The 22,603-nt window shown below is 44.8% G+C and overlaps 2 protein-coding genes across 8 annotated transcripts in view; one reads left to right on the forward strand and one right to left on the reverse strand.

Annotated features, from left to right (window-relative positions):
* Positions 1-13,050, forward strand: part of CDCA7L (cell division cycle associated 7 like) — a 185,011-nt gene extending 171,961 nt beyond the window's left edge. For 4 of the 6 annotated variants that reach the window (XM_086694542.1, XM_086694535.1, XM_025929503.2 and 1 more), the window contains 8 exons: positions 1,520-1,657; positions 5,372-5,740; positions 7,764-7,835; positions 7,951-8,121; positions 8,781-8,906; positions 10,200-10,349; positions 11,231-11,367; positions 11,879-13,050. In XM_086694542.1, the coding sequence (XP_086550668.1) occupies positions 1,520-1,657; positions 5,372-5,740; positions 7,764-7,835; positions 7,951-8,121; positions 8,781-8,906; positions 10,200-10,349; positions 11,231-11,367; positions 11,879-11,909 (1,194 nt within the window). In that variant the 3' untranslated portion in view covers positions 11,910-13,050. The remainder of the gene's footprint in view (positions 1-1,519; positions 1,658-5,371; positions 5,741-7,763; positions 7,836-7,950; positions 8,122-8,780; positions 8,907-10,199; positions 10,350-11,230; positions 11,368-11,878) is intronic. The other 2 variants (XM_025929505.2, XM_086694522.1) reach the window with 2 other exon arrangements.
* Positions 12,375-22,603, reverse strand: part of DNAH11 (dynein axonemal heavy chain 11) — a 352,527-nt gene continuing 342,298 nt past the window's right edge. For both annotated transcript variants that reach the window (XM_086694494.1, XM_086694493.1), the window contains 5 exons: positions 21,743-21,925; positions 21,548-21,663; positions 14,253-14,365; positions 13,655-13,795; positions 12,375-12,980 (listed from right to left, as the gene is read on the reverse strand). In XM_086694494.1, coding sequence (XP_086550620.1) covers positions 12,733-12,980; positions 13,655-13,795; positions 14,253-14,365; positions 21,548-21,663; positions 21,743-21,925 — 801 coding nt within the window. In that variant the 3' untranslated portion in view covers positions 12,375-12,732. The remainder of the gene's footprint in view (positions 12,981-13,654; positions 13,796-14,252; positions 14,366-21,547; positions 21,664-21,742; positions 21,926-22,603) is intronic.

Below are 22,603 nucleotides of genomic sequence, written 5' to 3' on the forward strand. Positions count from 1 at the left end.
AATTTAGCTCCAAGCACACTCACTCCAATTACCCGTAATAATTCATAGGAGACATTTAAGCTTAAAAAATGCTGGATATAGGCATTTCTTTCTCTTTCCCCCTGTAAATTTTTCCACTCATCTATTATATCTATTTTTCTCCAGAGATTATCTGATCTGAAGAAGTGTATAATTAAAGTCAGAGAGAGGCAGTGGGGGGAGATCAAGATTCTCCCAACTAAATGTGGTATGATGAGGGGTCATTGCTATATCGGGTGTGGGAGGAAGAGACGTCAGAGGCAACTGGGGACACGGACTTCAGCCCTGGTTGCCAGCTTGGAGGAGGCTGGTTTGTGGGTCTCCTTTCTGCACTGCAGGTCTGTCTTCTCCCTCTTTTCTTTCAAGATAATCATTTAGAGAGCTATTTTTCCATTTAGAGAGCTAGAGAGTATTTTTCCTTTTATGGGTTCTAAAGACCGAGTCAGTCATTGGAAAATGTCTTTCCTTTTTAAATTTTTTTTTTTTTTCAACGTTTATTTATTTTTGGGACAGAGAGAGACAGAGCATGAACGGGGGAGGGGCATAGAGAGAGGGAGACACAGAATCGGAAACAGGCTCCAGGCTCTGAGCCATCAGCCCAGAGCCTGACGCGGGGCTCGAACTCACGGACCGCGAGATCGTGACCTGGCTGAAGTCGGACGCTTAACCGACTGCGCCACCCAGGCGCCCCTGTCTTTCCTTTTTAAAAGTCTTAGAGCATCTTTCTGTCTGCTCACTTGCTACCTCTTGGAGGTTGCTGGCCTCGTGTCTCCTGCAGGAGGGGCTCTCCTGGGAGTTGGGAAGATTGACGCTCCCATCACCCCTTCCGGTGGGTGGTGATGGAGCAAAGCCGTGGGCGGGAAGGGGCGCAAAAGGCGCTGGCCCCTTCCTGCAGAGAAACTTGCCCTCTCTGGAAGGGAGGCATGCTCACCAACTCGGAGGACGTGGATTTGGATGGCTGCTAGGAAGGAAGGCCAGCATGTGGGAGGGAGCCAGGCCTTCTCCTCATGGCTCCTTCCCGTGTGTGTTTGGCTCTCTGTGAGCAGACCTTCCCGATGGGCAGCCCTGGCGGGAGAAACGGAATTCTACCAGCGCTCCCCAGTCACACAAGAAGCTGACGGAGCCCCTGGCCATTCTGACTTTTTGAAATAATGCTGTTTTATCGTTTCAAGTTGTTCAGCTGTTTCAGATTATTCCGTTTTCGTAAGCTGTAGCAAATGTGTATGTATATGTATGTTTTGTTATTGTGGTAAAATATACATAATGTGAAATTTACCATTTCACCATTTTTTAAGTGCAGGCAAGTGCCCAGTTTCTTGCAAGCAAGATGCTAAGTGCCATTAAGTACATGCACAGTGTTGTGTGTCTGTCAGCTGTTATCCAGAACGTTCTCATCATCTCAAACAGAAACTCTACCCGTTAAACAACTCCTCATTGTCCCCGACCCCCCTGGTAACCTCTGTTCTTTTTCCTTTATGACATATGTGTGTTTTTAATTTAGCAGGATGTGCGTTTCCATTCTAAATACTTCACAGAAGAGCTAAGAAGAATTTTTATAGAGGACACTGACTCAGAAACGGAAGAATTTGAAGGATTTACACAGAATGATCTGAATGTAAACAGTAACCCAGAAGTAATGGTAATAATTATCAACACGAGACAGTATGGGTTGTAATATTTTTCAGTCTTGTTTCTGAATTGTATTTTCACTTGTAAGAAGTCACTTGGCAAATGAATGACTTCTTCTTACATGTTTATCTTAATTTTTTTTTAAGTTTACTTATTATGGAGAGAGAGAGAGAAGGTGTGAGCACGCACGCAAGAGTGAGCACACGTGGGGGAGGGGCACAGAGGAGAGACAGAATCCCAGGCAGGCTCCACACCATCAACACAGAGCACGAGGTGGGGCTTGAACTCACAAACTGAGATAATGAGTTGAGATCGAGAATCGGCTGCTTAACTGGCTGCACCACCCAGGCACCCCCCCCCCCCCCCCCCCCCCCCGCCGCATGTTTATCTTAAAAGTCAGTTAATAAAATATAAAAGTTGGTATTCCAAGGCTAATCCCCAGTCCACCAATCCATTATTCTCTGAGAGAAAATCCAGTTGTCTTTCTTTGATACCTTTGGAGTTTGGGGAGACTTACCTCAGTTTCCCTTATTGCCCTTCCAAAAGAATTTATTTCAGATTTTCTTGAATATCTTTTCTCTGAAAAGAGGACAGTCTGTCTGGGGGTAGCAATTTCCTTAAAGTCATTTCTTGTTGTGTGCGGAGTCATGTTCTTAGGTTTGGAGTTAATGTGGCAAAAATTTAGCTGTGGCAAAACTTAGAGCTTTACTTGCGCATTCTTGATTTGGATGCTGACGTGCTCTTTAAATGATAAAGAAGACCTGGGCTTGTCAGATTCCTGAGGGAAATCTCTTAGCATTTGACCTTCAAGAGACTTGTTGATTTTCCTTTACTCCATATGTTTAGGCCAGTTTATTGCCAACTAGTATTTGAATCTCAAGGTACCTTTAAAGAACAACCTTTGGGGGGTACCTGGGTGGCTCAGCTGGTTAAGCGTCTGACTTCAGCTCAGGTCATGATCTCACAGTCTGTGAGTTCGAGCCCTGTGTGGGGGCTCTGTGCTGATAGTTGGGATTCTGTATCTCCCATTCTCTCTGCCCCTCCCCCATCCCTGCTTGAGCTCACTCGCTCGCTCAATCTCACATGTACACACAAACACATACACACTCTCTAAAAATAAACAAACATTAAAAAAATTTAAACAAAAAGCGAAACTTAAAACCTTTGGGTTTTTTTCAGACATAAAAATGTTTTCCATTAACTGAAAAAGAGCATACCTTTCTCCCCCAAAATCATTACACCACTTCCTTCTTGGGTATGAAGATAAAGGATAGAGGTAAAGCCTCTTGATGTTCAGAAGCTCCTAAGCAGCAGAATCTGGTGTGGAACTTGTGTAGAAATTTAAATAAGCTGTAACTATTGGTTTGCTATGCCGCTCAACTTTTCCTGGGGGGATCTTAAGGCCTGAAAGCCCTAATGGTAGGCTGGCTTGTTTGATGTTGATCCCCCAACCCCATCACCAGGAAGAGCAACACAGAGCTCTGCCAGCCTAGTCCCCAAGCCCTCCTTTGGCCTTCAAAACGGAAGCTGCTGGTAAGGCAGTTGATGTGTTCTGGACAGCAAGACACTAAGATCTTTCCAAACCCTAATGGGTATCCCGTACTCTTAGTGACCCCAGAAGTCTTTTTTCTTTTCACTGGCCATATATTTGGGGTATGGATCGTGACATGTTCTGTTGACTGATGTTAACTCATAGCTTAGGGGAGGTCCACCTGCAGATTTTATTTTATTTTATTTACTTATTTATTTTTTACTTTTTAAAAAATGTGTACTTACTTTGAGAGAGAGAGAGAGTGTGAGCAGTGGAGGGGCAGAGAGAGAGAAACCCAAGCAGGCTCCACACTGTCAGCACAGGGCCCGATGCGGGGCCCAAACCCACAAACCATGAGATCATGACCCGAGCCACAATCAGGAGTCAGACATGTAACTGACAGAGCCACCCAAGTGCCCCTGCAGATTTTATTTTAAATTTCAGTGAGCAGAGTCACCTGGGTTGCTCCGTCGGCTGCACGTCCGACTCTTTGATTTTGGCTCCGTCATGATCTGTTACGAGGTCAAGCCCCATGTTGGGCTCTGCACTGACAGTGTGGAATCTGCTTGGAATTCTCCCCCCCCACCCCTCCGCCCGCCTCTCTCTTCCCTTCCCTGCTTGTGCTCGCTCTATCTCTTTAAAGATAAACATTTAAAAATAAAATTCAGTGGGCAAGCAAACATTATTGCCTCCCTCCCCAACCTCCTGCCCACTGTAGTGGAGACTGGTGAGACCATCTTTTCCGATAATAGGATATTACTAGCCAGGGTGTTTGTTGGGTGGTCTTACAGCCGTATGTGCAGCAACCACAGCTGTGTTCTTGTCCTGTGGTCTTGAGTCTCCACTGGTGTTTCCAGTTTGCTCTTGTCCACTTTAGTCCCTTATAGAGAGTCCTTAGTAAAGAGATACTGGTTAGATGATGAAGAAGATAAAGCCAATCTGAGACCACCTTGCTCTGAAGTTCTTCCAACAATGTCTTCCTAAAACTAGATTCCTTCAATCCCACTGTTTCAAATTACAAAGCTACTAATGTAGAAAGTTCAGGATACTTAAAAAAAACAAAAACAAAAAAAACCCAGTTAACCATAGTCTCATTTCTCTACTTGGTTTGTTGTGGATTGATACAAAACACCAAGATTTGGAAATTACCTGCAGTTTTCTTTCCTTCCTCTGCCTTATTTCTAATTTGCGTCCAGCTAGAACGTGGGGGCTGATCACTGAGGAGGAAGCAGAGTCATTTCCCTCAGTCCCAAGCCCATCATGCTGTGGTTCCCTGCTCTCCTCACAGTGGCCTGTTGTGCAGTCCCTGACAGAGGCTCTCAGACTAAACTTTTCCAGCACGTGGTAAAGGAAAGATCCCCAGCAGGTGGCCTGGGTCTCGATGTTGAAGCCCATCTTTGCCATTGCTAAGGGCCCCCTTGTATTTGAGGTGTCACCCGCCGTCTCCTGGGTAATATCACCGGCCATTGCCTTCTGTTCTTACTGTGCTCTTGTGTGTCAATCTCAATTTCGTGTTCATGCCAGAAGCCTATTCCAAGCGGAATCCAAAAATTTGGGGCAGGAGTTTCTTGAGCTGATGGAACGGGTCTTTCCCAGCAAAGCCACAGAGGGTCTGCCTCGATTTCACCCTATGGCTCTACTGGTTGCAGAAAAGGGGAGGGGATGTCCCTTGGCGTGAGGGCCCATCATGTCTTGGGGATGAGACTCCCTCACCAACCCCAGTGGCCAGTCATCTGCTTGCTCCTCCGACACCTTGCTGAGGTGAAGTCAGCTGTCCTGTTCCTGCTGTTCAGGGCAGAATTGTCAGTATGTTTTCCCTTAGCACTCCATCTGTGTGAGGATAACTCTTAGGCCATACATAGCCTTTTCTTTGGCTTTGCCTCATACTACTTGGCTTCCATATGTTCCACAGTGGAGGAGCCCCGTCCGTGAGAGCATGGCTTCCAGCCCGTGCTGGGAAGGGAACAGTCTGCTGGTGGCTGTGGCCGGATCCCCAGGCAGTGGTGGAGAGCCTGCCCTGGGACCATAGTCATCAACAGACCACCTGAGCACTTAATGGACCAGAGGGAACTAATTAATAGGGAGGGGAGGCTTTCTTCTACTCATTTTTTTCTCTAATGGCAGAGTGTTTTTAAGCGATGTGCTTTTGAAGGTCAGTCACAAAACATCGTCTTTGCCCTTTCATTTTGTCAGCTTGTGGAGTCAGATTTGAGCGATGCTGGTAAGGTGTCTTCAGCGAGTGAAGAAGAGGAGGAAGAAGAAAAGGCTACACCCAGGAGAAGCAGGCCGAGGAGAAGCAGTATTGGTCTTCGAGTAGCCTTTCAATTCCCCACCAAAAAACTGGCAAAAAAATCTGATGACAGTTCTTCTGAGCCGCTATTTCCTAGCAAACGCTTACAGGACAATAAAAAAGCAATTCTTGGAAGAAAGAGAAGCTGCAGACAGGGGAAGGAAAGGGAAGATTCGGTGTCTGAATCTGAGGATGACTCCAGGGATGAGGGCCAGGAGAGCTCGGATGCGCTGCTGAAAAGGACCATGAACATCAAGGAGAACAAAGCCATGGTAAGGCCTGGCGGCGGGTGGTCTAGGAGCTGGCACTGAGCCCTGCTTAGCGACCACAGAGGCTCACGGAGCTGCCCTCATAGCTGCTGTCGTCTGGGCTTCTGTCAGGACATGTGCTCTGGTTCTTATGTGTCCTTTCTCTGTTCCTGAAGGCCAACCAGTTACTACCCGGTGAGCTCTGGTTTGGGAACAGAGACTCCCAGGACCATTTTTAGCCCTGGTTCCTGGTAGTATTGGACAGGAGAGGGTTGAGCACTTGGCCGGTTCCCAGCACAAAGAAACTAAGGATAAAAAGAGAAGCCCACTTTGAGAGTTGCAAGGTGCAGTTTAGGTGGGGGCTTTCAACAGGAATCTTTCTTCTTTGATGACCCACTGGGGTTTTAAGACATCATATGAGAGAATGAAAGAGGCCTAGGTATTAAAACACACTGAACAGTTTTGAGTCACGTTACCACTTAAGTCTTCAGTAGAATGAATAATGATACAAGGTAAAATCTTGGTTCCGTGTATTTGGTTTTTCTGTATTTGGTCAGTAACTATTGTTTGCTTCGTAATTTTGCATATACAGAATTAATAAAATTCTGCCACTCAATCACTTTAGCATTTTGGTATATTTGTAATAATTTCTTTTTAAAAAGCATAATATAATGATGCTTTGTTTGCAATCTTACACGTCTAATAAGTTATTTAAGAAAATAGAAAGCCTAGGGGCACCTGGGTGGCTGAGTCAGTTAAGTCCACCTTCGGCTCAGGTCATGATCTCACGGTTCATAGGTTTGAGCCCCGCAGTGGGCTCTGTGGTGATAGCTCAGAGGCTGGAGCCTGCTTCAGATTCTGTGTTTCCCTCTCTCTCTGCCCCTCCCCTGCTCGTGCTCTGTCTCTTGTCTCTCTCTCTCAAAAGTAAATACACTTAAAAATTTTGTTTTTAATTAAAAAAAGTTACATAAATCCTATTTGTGGGAGAAATTTATCCTAAGACCTGTTTATACTTATTAGCTAAGGGAAATTTTTAGCACTGCATCTCTCTGCATCTTTAAAATAAATGTTCATGATTTTTTAATGATGCCTAAACATTCGTATAAATAAGAATCCTAATTGACTAGAATATTATCGCCTGTTACTTGGTATTCTTAGGTGTTTATTTGGGAATATTTCCATTAAGTTATTCTTAGTGATGAGAAATTAACTTAAACAGTTTTCTTGGAGCTCTAAACAACTGTCAGAACAATCTAGTTGAGCCTTTTGTTTTGAACACGATGAAACTTGCTTTAGGTGTGCACAGTGACCTGTTCTAGGGTCACACTGTGAATTAGTGGCCATGTCAGGATTCCAGCCTCATACACCTGGTCTCATCATTCCAAGGACCACTTCTTCATGTCACGCTTTCGTATATAAGGAATGGGCATAGATTTTATTTCTGTGGATGCTATCAATATCTCATTAGATAAAAATCTTGGCGTGCCTGGGTGGCTCAGTCGGTTGAGGATCCGACTCCTGATTTTGGCTCAGGTCATGATCTCACTGTTCCTAGGATCAAGTCCTGTGTCGGGCTGTGCGCTGACAGTGCTGAGCCTCCTTGAGATAGTCTCTCCCTTTGTCTCTCTGCCCCTCCCCCCCTCACTTGCATATGCCTTCTCTCTCTCAAAATAAACATTAAATAAAAATCGTGTGGTGTCTGGGTGGCTCAGTCAGTTAAGCACCTGACTCTTGATCTTGGCTCAGGTTATGATTTCACGGTTTGTGGGATTGAGCCCTGTGTCAGGCTCTGTGTTAACAGCTCAGAGCCTACTTGGGATTCTCTCTCTGCCCTTCCTCCACGCAGTCTCTCTCTCTATGTCAAAATAAACTTTAAAAAATGTGTTTACATATGAGGTTAAAAAATACAACAACTGTTGAGATCCCACATGAACTACTTTAGTCAAGTTTTTACTGTTGGCAAAACTGAAGACTTGGGATAGAGGCATTAGACAAATTTGGCATGGCAATATTGATGTACGGTCCTTTCTTTTGTTCTGAACTTCAGCTGGCTCAGTTATTGGCAGAACTGAACTCAATGCCGGATTTCTTCCCAGTACGAACCCCAAACTCAGCCTCTGTAAGTAGAACTCCTTTATAATTACTTACTCCAATACTGATGAACATAATCTGTTGCCAGATGGCTTTTATTCAAGAAAGCACCTGGTTGCAAACGTCTGTGCTCTTGCTTTCAGAAGAAGAGAACAGTGAGGCGGGCTTTCTCCGAGGGACAGATCACAAGACGCACTAACCCCACCCGGAGTGCGCGGCCTCCTGAGAAATTTGCCTTGGAGAACTTCACTGTCTCTGCTGCCAAATTTGCAGAAGAGTTTTACAGTTTCAGGAGAAGGAAGACAATTAGCGGGGTATTTTCTCAGCACCATAAACATATTATTGTGTGTCTAAGCAATAAGTATGCGGCAGTTGAGCATGGGCATTTCTACCAGGTTCCCAGGTGGAGCTGGTGTTGCCGGGACCACACTCTGAGAAGAACCCTCACCCCCATCTAGGCTGTAGGCTGGAGAAAGGCCTTGACCTGAGTAGAGCAGAGGAGCTGCTCCAGGGTTAGGACCCTCTACTTCATCTTCACGGGGGGCACGAAAGGCCTGTCAGTGGTGCCAGGTTGCCCTGGGGTTTTGGCCGTGGGAAAGGGCAGTGATTCCTCCTAGCCCTTTGAGTTTTAGGAAGGGGGCATTCTAAGTGCTTTTGGGCTAGAGCGAGAAACAACCCTTCCCGTTGGCAGGTTTGGCCATCCGTCGTGGTTCTTGTCTCTGTCCTTACAGGGTTCACGGCTGGTGACTTGTTGATCAGGTAAACCTGAGCTGCTCCTTTATTGTTGGACCACCTTGCCGTGCAGGAGGTTTGGCACTGTGTCTGTGGTGGCAGCTCAGTAGATGATTCCAGGGAAATCGGAGAGGGACACAGTTAACATTTATGGTACTGGAGCTCTGAGAGTGTGAAATTTTTATGCATGTTTTTTAATCAGAACATCTCACACCAGGTTCTGCTTTGGCTCATCTTGCAGGGGAAATGCCAGGCGTATAGACGGCGTCACCGTGTATCTTCCTTTCGGCCAGTGGAGGATATCACTGAAGAGGACTTAGAAAATGTTGCCATCACCGTTCGAGATAAAATCTACGATAAAGTTCTGGTAAATTCTGTATGATGAATAATTTGCACGATTGTGATTCTAACTGGGAGTCCAAGGAACTGGTATTAGAAATCCTGCATTGTCTTTAAACTGCATCTGGGCTTAGACCCTCAGGCCGCCTCCCTTGTGACTGGGAGGACCAGCTGTAACTGGGTGGAGGGAGTTGGCTTCCTGTGGGAATTCTCCTCAGGAGAGGTCTCTGGGGGATGCACATGAGTTGTGGGGAGGCAGGCATATAGTTTGGAAGAGCATATTGATAATAGTTAACATTTTAAATATTTATATGGTATTTATTTAAAGAAAAATTTTTTAACGTTTATTTTTGAGAGAGTGCAAGCAGAATCTGAAGCAGGTTCCATGCTCTGAGCTGGCAGCACAGAGCCTGATGTGGGGCTTTGAGGTCACAAACTGAGATGACCTGAGCCAAAGTCAGATGCTTAACTGACTGAGCCACCCAGGTATCCCTGGTGTTTATTTAAAAAAAAATTTTTCTTAATGTTTGTTTATTTTTGAGAGAGAGACAGAGTGTGAGCGGGGGAGGGGCAGAGAGAGAGAGGGAGACCCAGAATCCGAAGCAGGTTCCAGGCTCTGAGCTGTCAGCACAGAGCCCGATGCGGGGCTCGAACCCACAAACTGTGAGATCATGACCTGAGCCGAAGTCGGACGCTCAACCGACTGAGCCACCCAGGCGCCTTTCCCCCGCCCCCCGTGTTTATTTTAAACATAGAAGAGAAAAAATACTGTGTTGGTGTGTGTGCCTTTTGATGAACAGAACCATAGTAAAAGAAGTTTGACAGTATCTGTGGTTGGTAGGAAATGCGTTAAAATTTCTTTTAAACAGTGATTTGGAGGGAGGCTTTGTGGTGTTATGCATCATTTTTTAAATGAGGCAGTGTCCCATTAAGGCAATATTAAAATGTTTTTAATGTCATTGCCAACATTTTAACACCGGGAAATTTTATACTGAAAAGCTCCAGATCAGCAGAAGCTGGGCCAGAGCCAAATGTGGCTGCCGTGGGCTCAGGGCCACTTGGGCCCCTGTCACCCTCTGTGGGCTCTTCCTCTCCTGTCTTTCTGCTGGCCTCTCTGACCATCTCATTTCTTCTAGGTGCCCTGCTCTTACTTGCTCTAATAGGTTTCCCTGTGGTTTGGACCAGAGAAGTGGTGCTGCTCGCTGCGGGGCGAGAGGCTCAGCCTCTTGACGCCCTATTGAACATACATAGACAGCATGTGGGCTTGCGCGCTTTGCCCTGTAAGTCCCGCGTTCACCCACCCACCGCCTTCCTCCCTCAGGGCAACACTTGCCATCAGTGCAGGCAGAAGACCATCGACACCAAGACGGTGTGTCGGAACCAGGGCTGCGGTGGGGTCCGAGGACAGTTCTGTGGGCCGTGCCTGCGGAATCGCTACGGGGAGGACGTGAGATCTGCACTGCTGGACCCGGTAGGAATGGTGTGCGCACTTGTGAATTGCACTGGCAAAGAGAAGCAAGCTGAGATGGATGGGGCTCTTAGGACCCTTTATGATCGGGGACCTGTAGCTGCAGAGCTCGGTCTACCCCTCGACACTCCAGAGGAAAAAAAAGGGTTTCCTTCTGGAAAGAGAGCAAGCTGACCCATAGGGCAGAAGAGATGACTGGGTTTTCCAGGGTCCAAGCCTTGCTTTCCTACCGTTATGGTCTGTCTGGTGAACCTGTGTGGCTTTCCTCCAGCAGCATGGCTTACCTCAGGCGAGGCCAGGGAACAGGTGTGTGTCACTGTGTGCCTGGCTGTCGTCTAAGGTGTTTTCCTAACACAGTCGACTTGCAGTTGTTACTAAGTCATTTAAATTTATGAAGTCGAGTATATAACCTCCCAGGTCCTCAGTTCCCTCCTTGAAGTGATATAATAGTATGGTTAGTATGTATCTGCTTGAACCTAGGCAGTCTGGCCCCAGAGTCTGTGCTCTTACTTGACCCCTGCCATGTGACCTCTTTCACAGCAGTCATGGGGTAAATCACTGTCCCCATTTTGCAGATGAATATAGACCATGACTCCGGTTATGTGGTTTAGGAAGTAGAAGAGCTAGAATTCACACGTCCGTCTTGCTGCTCTTTTGTACTCCTAAAATTCTCCACAGTTTGAAGCAGGCATCTAATTTTCTGTGTTTCTCCACACGTGGAACCCTGGGTGGTCAACCTCTCTGGGCCTTTTGAATCATGGGGAGGAGACTCGTTTAGTCTCCCTGTGCCATATACTAGAAGTATCCTGTGACTGAAGGTTGGAGGAGAGACCAAGTGAGCCGGGCTTGAGCACAATGTAGGTAATGGGAAACTGCTCTTCCAGGATTGGATGTGTCCTCCCTGCCGTGGGATCTGCAATTGCAGTTACTGTCGCAAGCGTGATGGCCGCTGTGCCACAGGGATCCTCATTCACCTAGCCAAGTTTTACGGTTACAATAATGTTAAGGAATACCTGGAGAGGTAAGTCACAGGTCACAAATGGAGGCTGTCCTCTCCAGCTCCAGCCGGGGAGACCGTGGAGGCGGGAGTGGTTGCCATATTTCGGGCAGATGCTTAAAAGCCATCTTGAGTGCCATCCATTCCCTAGCTGCTTGCATTAGAGCAGCTCAGGGCTGATGTGTTCCCTATTGGAACGTTTCCCTCCTTTGCTAGGATCTTCAGCTTTGGCACTGCCTGTATCCCCAGTTCCCCCCTCATTGTGTAAAACAGAAATGGAAGCAAGCAGGCTGAGGGGAGAGGTTGGGGCAAAGGGTGTGGCCGACACGGTTACTGCTTTCCAGGGCTGAGGAAGCTGCGTTGGGATTCTGCAGTGTGGTTTGGTATGCAGGAGTGAGGCCCGTGGCTCCCGCTGCCTGGCCAAGGAGTCAGGGCAGGCCTGCCGCAGAGGGGCTGGGCTGTGCACTCAAGCCTAGAACCCGGCTTTGTGTTCGTCTCCATACCATCACACTGATGCCTCCCTTCTTTTCCTCAGCTTACAGAAGCAGCTGGTAGAAGATGATTAAGAACAAAACCAGCCACCTCACCGTAAAGAACTCTAGCAACATATGCCATCCCACGGGTGCCTATGATTTCTTCCAGTTGTGTTTTTATACAGAAGTTGTTCGTAGATCTAAATACTATTTTTTTAAGATTGTTTATATGCTTAAAAAGGTTTCTCAGGAAACGGCAAAGCAGAGGAATCTATTTACATATATCCACGGGCCCCTATGCGTAGTGAGTGGTTTTAAAAGCATCTGCATATGACAAAAACACAGCTTAAATGGGGTGGAGTTAAAGTCCAGGTAAGTTCCAGGGCAAACGTTGCGTAAGCAGCTCTTGCCTTTGACACTGTTTGGTGCCTTGATCTTTACCTCCCAGGCAGTGACCACAGTTCAGACCAGGTAGTTAGTGCTTCTCTGGGTCATTGGAAATTTATGTTAAAGAAAGAATGTTCTCTTAAATTACAAAGTGCAATTAACCCATAGATCTTGAGTACTAGAGTTTTATTTTTATTAAAAGTCACCTGTCACGTTACCGACACTGGAGTTCTGGGGACACTGCTGGCCGGCAGGACCGTCTGCCTCTTCCTTCAGGATTCACTTGCTGCCTGAGGTCAGGGGCTTCTAGGTTTTTGTAATTTAAAAAGATTTTGTTTATGTGCAAGAACTCAAATCCCACTTTCTGATGGGGAGACCGTTAAGGACGGTGTTTAAGCAAAATTAACGCACATGTAAGTTACTTAAAAATTCCAGAAGCTGGAGTGTGTTTTATGGCTCTCAGTAAATTAATGTGTGCGGGCCCCCCCCCCCCGGCCAAGGCCTGTGTTGTCCGAGCCTGAGGGCCATCTCAGGCTTCCAGCAGCAGGGCCACGCCTGCCAGGACCCATTTGGCCACCTTGTCTTTGCTTTTCAATCTGAAGGTCCACACGTAGGTTGGGCCCCTCATTTTGGTTTTGTACACCGGGCATTCATAGGTGTGTTTAGTTTCCTGTCTGTCTGTGGGTATGGCTTTTGCAAAGATAACCGGCATCACAGATGTTAACTCCTTGAGGCAGGCATCAGCAATGGTTCCTGACTGTGTGTCCCATCTGGCACCTATAGCACAAACACAAGGATTGCAACAGTGTGGTGTGTTGGAAGCAATAAATGTTCAGTTTTGTCGTTACTGCTTGTTGGCTTCCTTACTGGTGTGGGAAGTTAAGGGGTGCCACAGAAACACTGGCGGCAGGGCTCAGGGTTCCACGTCTAAACTTTCCTTTGAAAAATGAACTAATTTGAATTCAAAAGATCTAAACCTTGTTTGAAAACACACTCTCCAAGAATTCAGGCACAATAAAGCAAATGAGTTTGCCCTCTCCTTAAAAAATTGAATTCTTCAAAATGAATGCCTTTCCTCTCACCCACCCACATTAGAGATTCGCATGCACTGGCATCTTAAGGGCTTAAAGAAATCTTGTAGTAAAATGTCAGAGTGAAGTGACAGTTTTTAATTGCTTCACAATCTTTTTAGTGTAGGTCTTAATGCCACAGGTAATTTAACACTAGAAACAGATGCAGATTTAAGTGACAGCCATCACCCTACGTGCCTTAAAACTTGGCTGACGTTGGACCCAGATCCTGGCATTAAATGTGGTAAAACGAGGTAGACAACTGCTAGATGTGAGTGAGTACAGAGGAGTGGAGTAAACCAAGGACAGATACCAACTTGTAACTGATCGAAGAAAGCTCCTAAATTAAAAACTACACCTGTGCTGCTTGTGCTATCTTACCTTCCATGAGGAGCCCGTGGAGATAGGCACCTTCCCGTGGAGGATGGCCATAATCTTCCTTGGTTTTTTTGGTAACATCAACAGTCAAGCACATTTTGTCCAGGGGCCACTCATTTTTGCGAGCCATGGTCTGCATGATTGCTGTGGGAAGAGAAGGAGCAGGAAATGGGATGTAGTGGTAAAAGGGCTCCCAGGGGCCCACAGTCAGCTGCCTTTCTGACTGAGGCATTGTGCTGTGCTTCGGGTTCCTGGAAACGTGCGTGTGGCTGCGCTAGACTGATGGCCAACTGAGGCCTGCAGGACACCTCCCTGCTTGTGTACATGAACTTTTACTGGAATAGCCAGGCCCATTTGGTTACACAGCATCTGGTTTTGCACTGTGGTGGCAGAAGGGAACCACTGGAGAAGAGACCCCCGTGGCCTTTGACAGAAAATGTTTATATCCCACTTCACGTGGCTGCTATGCTTGGAACTTTACTTTCTCTGCACACACAGCTATCACTCCTGCCCCTCCCTCCTGTGTCATGAGCACTGGGGAGCAGGGCAGGTGAGGCAGGATTTGTGCCAGAAGCTGGGGCCGCCCAGTAGGAACCCTTACCAGTTAAGAAGGACTGAGGGTTGAAGAAGCCAGGAAGCCACACTACAGCTGGAAGGGCAAGATCGTGGGTCCAGGTTTCAAGTTCCCGGCATCGCAAAAGGAGGTCATTAAACCTGGTAAACACGAGGTAGGAGGAAACAGAGTTTTCCGATAAGGTGAAGTAGATTCTTTAAATTTTTTTTTTTTAATGTTTGTTTATTTTTGAGATAGAGCATGAACAGGGGAGGGTCAGAGAGAGGGAGACACAGAATCTGAAGCAGGCTCCAGACTCCGAGCTATCAGCACAGAGCCCAATGCAGGGCTTGAACTCACGGACTGTGAGATCATGACCTGAGCCGAGATCGGACACTCAACCGAGCCACGCGGGCGCCCCGATGAAGTAGATCCCTTTAAAAAGATTTTCTTTCCTGTTGAAATTTTTTAACTATTACCACTAGGGACAAGAAACACTGAGGAATGTGGAAAATTCATCTCTACTTAATTTTATTTAGATGCTCTTAGTGATACGTGGCAACCACACCCAGGTGATGTGTGTATAATCCACCTGACAGGCTCCAACAGAGTGTGGACGAGGTGTGTGCGTGGCAATGCGTGTGTGTGTAAGGATTGGGGTGGGAAGGATGGCTGCTGGGAAGGGCAGAGGCAGTAGAGCCCAGACAGTGGACTTTCCATATACAATAGGAATGGGGGGAAGAAAAAGCTAATAAGGGGAAACCACAACTCTGAGCCTCTACATGACTGTGGTTTGGGAAAATGAGGTTTTTTTACCCAAGTTCAGAACTCATCACAACAGTTTTTCAAGGAAGGAGACTAACTCTCACAGAGGCTATGGGAAAATTAGCTTCTCTGATAAAATCAGGAGACCTGTCAAGCTTTGAAATGTAGGATTCAGGGCTGCCAGAAAGAGAGAATGGAGCGTGTGTATGTTAAAGCCAGCAGGGAGTTCTCTAGGGTGAGGGCCATGCAGGCTAGCCCTGAAGTTTCCTGGCACCTGGTTTGGTTATGTGTTAGAAAAGCAGCAAGGCTGATGCTCACATTCACGCTTGGGTCACTACAAGTTTGTTGTAATGCCTGCCAGTTTACAGCATGGCTCTTACCTGCCCCATGCCAGTTCTTCCAAATCTCTGGTTTAGGGAAAACATAATTGACAAGGCAACAAAAAGGAAAAACAAAGACTTTCAGGGCCACTTGGGTGGCTCAGTTGGTGAAGCATCTGACTTTGGCTCAGGTCATGATCTGGTGGTTCATGAGTTCAGGCCCCACATCAGGCTGTGTGCTGACAGCTCAGAGCCTGGAGCCTGCTTCAGATTCTGTCTCTCTCTGTCCCTTCCCTGCTTGTGCTCACTCTCTTAAAAATAAATAAAACATTAAAAAATAAAAAACTAAAAAGATTTTTTATCTAAAAATGTTACCACAAGAGGCTATGCATTATAGCCAAATTACAACAAGTTTTTAAAAAGGGAAATGATTGCCTGTATAAACAAGATTCTGGTTTGGAAATGACCAGGTAAGAAAAATGAAATTAGGAAGAAAAGCATTTTAAAATTAAATGGAAAATACACAAAAACTCAAAATGGATGAAAGACCTCAATGTAAGACAGGAAGCCATCAAAATCCTAGAGGAGAAAGCAGGCAACAACCTCTTTGACACTGGCCACATCAAGTTCTTAACACATCTCCGGGGACAAGGGAAACAAAAGCAAAGATGAAGTGTTGGACCTCATCAAAACAAAATGTTTCTGCACAGGGAAGGAAACAACCAGCAAAACTAAAGGCAGCTGATGGAATGGGAGAAGATATTTGCAAATGACATATCAGATGAAGGGTTAGTATCCAAAATCTATAAAGAACTTATCAAACTCAACACCCAAAAAACAAAATCCAGTGAAGAAGTGGGCAAAAGACATGAATAGACACTTCTCCAAAGAAGACATCCAGATGGCCAACCAACACGTGAAAAATGCTCAACATCATGCATCAGGGAAATATAAATCAAAACCACAATGAGCTATCACCTCACACAAGTCAGAATGGCTAACATTAACTCCTGCAACAATAAATGTTGGTGAGGATGCGGAGAAAGAGGATCTCTTTTGCACTGCTGGTGGGAATGCAAGCTGGTGCAGCCACTCTGGAAAACAGTATGGAAGTTCCTCAAAAAATTAAAAATAGAACTACCCTATAACCCAGCAATTGCACTACTAGGTATTTATCCAAGGGATATGGATGTGATGTTTCAAAGGGACACATGTACCCCAATGTTTATAGTAGTGCTATCAACCACAGCCAAAGTATGGAAAGAGCCCAAAGTCCATGGATGGATGAATGGATAAAGAAGATGTGGTATATATATACAATGGAGTATTACTCAGCAATCAAAAAGAATGAAATCTTGCCATTTGCAGCTATGTGGGTGGAACTGGAGGGTATTATGGTAAGCAAAATTAGAGAAAGACAAATATCCAAATATCCAGGGAGGGGGACAAAACATAAAAGACAAATATAGAGAACAGAGGGTTGCTGGAGTGGCTGCAGGAAGGGGGATGGGCTAAATGGGTAAGGGGCATTAAGGAATCGAATCCTGAAATCCTTGTTGCACCAGATGCTAACTTGGATGTAAATTTAAAAATTAATTAAAAAATGAAATGAAAAACTTGTGTACAATTTTAGGAAATTTGGGTTTTCCTAAATTACAAATCTGACTTTGTAAAATCAGGGACGTACCATATTTCCAGAAAATGTGACCCAAGAAAAATCAATGCCAAGACACATTTTAATATAGACCAAAGACAGAATCCTCTGGATAGCGAAGAAAAAACATGAAGTCTTTTAGAAAAGGAGAAAGAAAGTCAGCCACAAACCCCTATACAGCAGCATTTGATCAGAGCAAGCCACGCTGCCTACAAAGCCCCCAACAGTGAGTGGGTTCCACTTTTTTTTTCTTTTATAACCAGCCAGCCTGTTCTTTGAGTATAAAGACAGCTGATTATATGGCATAAGATAATGGCAGCAAATCCAATGAACAAGAAGGCTGAATCATCCAGCAAATAAAAACAAGTGGGATCTGAAGGACTCTTAATATATTTAAAACCCTGAGAAAGAAACTAGAATAATAGTCTTAAAAACAGGAAATTACGAAACCAAGTTGGGTACTTTCTCTGATTTCAGTATAAACAACTTGGAATTGAAAAATTGATTTTGGACAATGAAATGTTATCTTTTTTAATTAAACTTTTTTTTTTTAACATTTGTTCTTTTTTTGAGAGATAGACTGTGAGTTGGGGAGGGGCAGAGAGAGGGAGACAGAGAATCTGAAGCAGGCTCCAGGCTCCGAGCTATCAGCACAGAGCCTGACATGGGGCTTGGACTTACAAACCCTGAGATCACAACCTAAGCCAAACTTGGATGTTTAACTGACGGAGCCACCCAGGTGCCCCGAGGACAATAAAATTTTAAAAGTTAAGGGGAGACACACAGTAAACCTAGAAACCATTGAAGACAAAATGAAGTCCCCCCCCTCCCCAGAAGTGATGAGATCAACCAGGATATAGCAGAGACAGACTGAAAATAAGAGTTCAGATAAGCAAATACAATGAAGATTATGAGGAAGATGGCATTTATTGGGAGACATAAGGGCTGAGAATTTTTCAGGGTGGAAGCAATGGGTAGACATACACACATACACACTTACAATAGCACAAAGGAGCAAGTAGGATACAATTTTAAAAGCCCACATCTAAATACATCAGTAAAACTGCGGAACATCGATAGTAAAGACAAAAATCTTAAGAACTTCCCCAGAGAAAACAGATCAGTTGTGAAGGGATGACAAGTACGCTTAAGAACAGTCTCATCAGCTATAATAAATGCCAGAAAACCATGGGGGTAGCAAACTCAAGCGCCGAAATTATTCGTATGCTGGAACTGCAGGTTACGCATAGTACAAGAGCGTAGGGAAAAAGATTCCGATAAAGAACACCATTTACTCCCCACCATATATACTGAGAGCCCTGGCATAGATTTTGCCTTTCAGCGAAAAGAGACGGAGGCCCAGAACAAAGGAGCCCAGAATCAGATGTAAAAAGCAACAAAGGAGCAAAGACATCAACACATGTTGTCAAAGCAAAAATAATACTGACTATAAACAAAAATACTATGGTTTAAAATAAGGTTGAATTACAATTGCAGATCAGAGGAGGCAAGAGGGAGACTAAAGTGTTGACTTTACATTATATTAGAGCAGTCAAGTATGGGGATGCCTGGGTGGCCCAGTTGCTTGGGTGTCTGACTTCAGCTCAGGTCATGGTCTCATGGTTTGTGAGTTCAAGCCCTGCACAGGGGCTGTGTGCTAACAGCTCCTGGAGCCTACTTCCGATTTTGTGTCTCTCTCTGCCCCTTTTCCCATTTGCGTTCGCTCGCTCTCTCTCTCTCTCTCTCAAAAATAAACATTAAAAAAGCCAAGTGTGTAGGCTACAATGTAAAGTGTCTCTGCTAAAATAATGATAAGCATGTAATAAAACTGTTAAACTGACAGAAGCCTGAAAAAAATTGGAATAAAAGTAGAAAAATATAGAAATAAGCACAAAATAAGATGGAAGTCCAAAGTTACCATTATGACAAAACTTAAGTACAATATAAATATTTTTTATTGGAAATAAAAAATTTGATTTGGGGGGCACTTGGTTGGCTCAGTCAGTTAAGCATGCAACTTCAGCTCATCTCATGGTTTGTGAGTTCAAGCCCCGCATCGGGCTCCATGCTGATAGTGCAGAGCCTGCTTGGGATTCTCTCTCCCTCTCTTTCTGACCCTCCCCTCCCCTTCTCTCTCAAAACTAAAAAAAAAAAAAAAAATGTTGGACATCCACAGCATTCATAGAAATCCAGTGAGTAGCTTTGCTCACTCTTCCTGCCAGTTGTTTGCTGCCATCTGTTCCTTCCACATTCTACCTTCCTTTTTTTTTTTTAATTTTATTTTTTAGTTTTTAGAATTTACATCCAAATTAGTTAGCATATAGTGCAACAATGATTTCAGGAATAGATTCCTTAATACCCCTTACCCATTTAGCTCATCCCCCCCTCCCTGTTGTTATATTGTTTCCCTTCCCTTATGTTCATCTGTTTTTCCTCTTAAGCTGAAACACTCTATGAGTGAAGTCCTAGGATTTTTGTCTTTCTCTGACTAATTTCACTTAGCATAATACCCTCCAGTTCCATCCACGTAGTTGCAAATGGCAAAACTTCATTCTTTTTGATTGCCAAGTAATACTCCATTGTATATATGTACCACATCTTTTTTATCCATTCATCCATCGATGGACATTTGGGCTCTTTCTATATACTTTGGCTATTGTTGATAGTGCTGCTATAAATGTGGGGGTGCACGTGTCCCTTCGAAACAGCACACCTGTATCCTGTGGATAAATGCCTAGTAGTGCAACAGGTGGGTCGTAGGGTAGTTCTATTTTTAGTTTTATGAGGAACCTCCATACTGTTTTCCAGAGCGGCTGCACCAGCTTGCATTCCTACCAACAATGCAAAAGAGATCCTCTTTCTCTGCATCCTTGCCAACATCTGATGTTGCCCGAGTGGTTGATGTTAGCCAGTCTGACATGTATGCGGTGATATCTCATTGTGGTTTTGAACTGTATTTCCCTGATGAGTGATGTTGAGCATTTTTTTTTTCATGTGTTGGTTGGCCATCTGGATGTCTTCTTTGGAGAAGTGTCTATTCATGTCTTTCACCCATTTCTTCACTGGATTATTTGGTTTTTGGGTGTTGAGTTTGATAAGTTCTTTATAGATTTTGGACACTAACCCTTTATCTGATATGTCATTTGCAAATAGCTTCTCCTATTCTGTCGGTTTCCTTTTAGTTTTGCTGATTGTTTCCTTCACTGTGCAGAAGCTTTTTATTTTAATGAGGGCCCAGTAGTTCATTTTTGCTTTGATTTCCCTTGCCTCTAGAGACGTGTTGAGTAAGAAGTCGCTGCAGCCAAGATCAAAGAGGTTTTTGCCTGCTTTCTCCTCAAGGATTTTGATGGCTTCCTGTCTTACATTGAGGTCTTTCATCCATTTTGAGTTTATTTTTGTGTATGGTGTAAGAAAGTGGCCCAGGTTCATTCTTCTGCATGTCACTGTCCAGTTTTCCCAGCACCACTTGCTGAAGAGACTGTCTTTATTCCATCGGATATTCTTTCCTGCTTTGTCAAAGATGAGTTGGCCATACATTTGTGGGTCGGTTTCTGGGTTCTCTATTTTGTTCCATTGATCTGAGTGTCTGTTCTTGTTGCACCTTCCATTCTTATGTTGGCACACCTCCCTACACAGCAAACACCTGGCTGCCTATGTGGCAGTTCCAAGGTGCACATATTTTCAGTGTGTAGCCCACAGCAGGTCTTGAACTCATGACCCTGAGATCAAGAGTTGACACTTAACCAAGTGAGCCTTCCAGGTACCCCAAAGTTTTGTTTTTAAGATTTTATTTTTAAAGTAATCTCTATACCCAACATGGGGCTTGAACTCACAACCGTGAGATCAAGAGTCACAGGCACCCCTCATTTGGAATTCCCATGGGGCCTTCCAATTTAAGGTTCAGAGGACCATTCTGGTTCATGGAAGAAAGACTTAGGAAAGTATGGATTAAAGAAAATTCCATACCAAAAAGACAGGAATGGAGGGAACCTTTCAAACTTTGTGTGTTGACTATGAAGGCCAAGGAGCAGTTGGAGAGAGCCCTGGCTGTGAGGGAGCTGTGAATGTTCATCCATGGCTTTGGGACACCTCTCTCCACTCACAGCCACACACAGAAGCAGTTGGATTTATGGTGTACTCTACTATGAGCTTTTAAAAGTCAGCTTTGAGATGGCATTGGTAATCACTGGCTTTGAAAATGAGGTATGAAGGGACACGAAAACAAACTCGGGTTACCTCCCGTGGCCATTTAAATAACTGAATGAAGGAATTTTATTCCCTACATTTTTGACATGATAAACTGAGAAATTAGGAAGGTCAGGTATTTTGTTCAAGATCAAATAGCTAATAAGTAAGGGGCTATGACCCCTTGCTTTGACCCTGATTTTCACCTGATTTTTCACTGATTTTTACCTTCGGAGCAACCCACGAAAGATACTCAGGAACAACTGGTGGTAGTTTGTTTGCACAATTATGCCAAGTACGGCCCCAAAGTACTCACAAAGTATAGCCTTCACAGTTCTTCTGACACAACAGTAACTCAGAACGCTGAGCCAGCATCCAGGTGGAGAAAGGCCAGTGGGAGCAGGGAGGGAATCGCTTACCAGTGGGCCAGGCCGTAAGTAGAAGGATATGCCAGTTTGCTCCAAGCGTCTGGCACTGTGTCATAACTCAGCTGGGACTGCTGGGCTTCCATGTCAGGAGATAACGTCAGCTCCCCCTTGCATGGAGAAAAGAGGCCACAAAGTGAGTGCCCTCCAATGTGGGAAAACCTGCTCTGGTACCATTTTTAAACTCACCTTCCAACCAAGGTCTAATTGTTGAAGTGACACACGGATTTCCCGAAGAAGAATATTCATCCTCTCACATTCTTGGAAGCAAACAAGAACATAAGGGCTTCTGTTTGAGGTTTTTTGCATTATCTCCGCCATGTTGAACTCTTCTGGAAGTTTCTCCAAAATGTCATCCAAGACATTCTTAACCTTAAATCATTAACACACACAAAATTTAGCTCCTTTGTATTTCGTTTTTTTAAAGATTCTTTTAAAGTTTATTTTTGAGAGAGAGAGAGAGAATATGAATTCCAAGCAGTCTCCATGCTGTCTGCACAGAGCCCTATGTGGGGCTTGAACTCAGGAAACCACGAGATCATTGCCTGAGCCAAAACCAAGAGTTGGATGCTTAACCAATGAGTCAACGAAGTGTCCCCTTTGTATTTCATTTTTAGTCACAGGGACACTATCCTTGATGTTTGGAAGTCCCAGAATCTATCCCACAACTCCCAATGATGCTTGCTAATGCATTGAAAACATGTCCGCCACTCCTTGGAGGTGGGCAGATGCACTGCCAACTAGCTCAGCTACCTGTGCATGACCGAAGCCCCTCCCCTTCTTTAGATCCCACCAGGGAGGAGCTACTATTTGTAGTTTTTTCACTGGTAGCATTTGGGGAATTGAAGAACTGTCATGAATTCCATTTCACTTGTGCGTGTCAAGACACAATCAGAGGAAGTGGAACCCCAACATCTGGGTATTACATTTTGTAATCCGCTAATTAAAAAAAAATCATTTTGAAAGTCACACAAACCAAAAATGCCCTTTAAGCTTGAGCTAATTCTGGTGACTTTATGATGTTGCCCTTTCCAACTGACACAGCCTTTT

Source organism: Puma concolor, chromosome A2 (assembly GCF_028749965.1).
Source record: "Puma concolor isolate L17-30 chromosome A2, mPumCon1.1.hap2, whole genome shotgun sequence".
Lineage (NCBI taxonomy): Eukaryota > Metazoa > Chordata > Mammalia > Carnivora > Felidae > Puma > Puma concolor.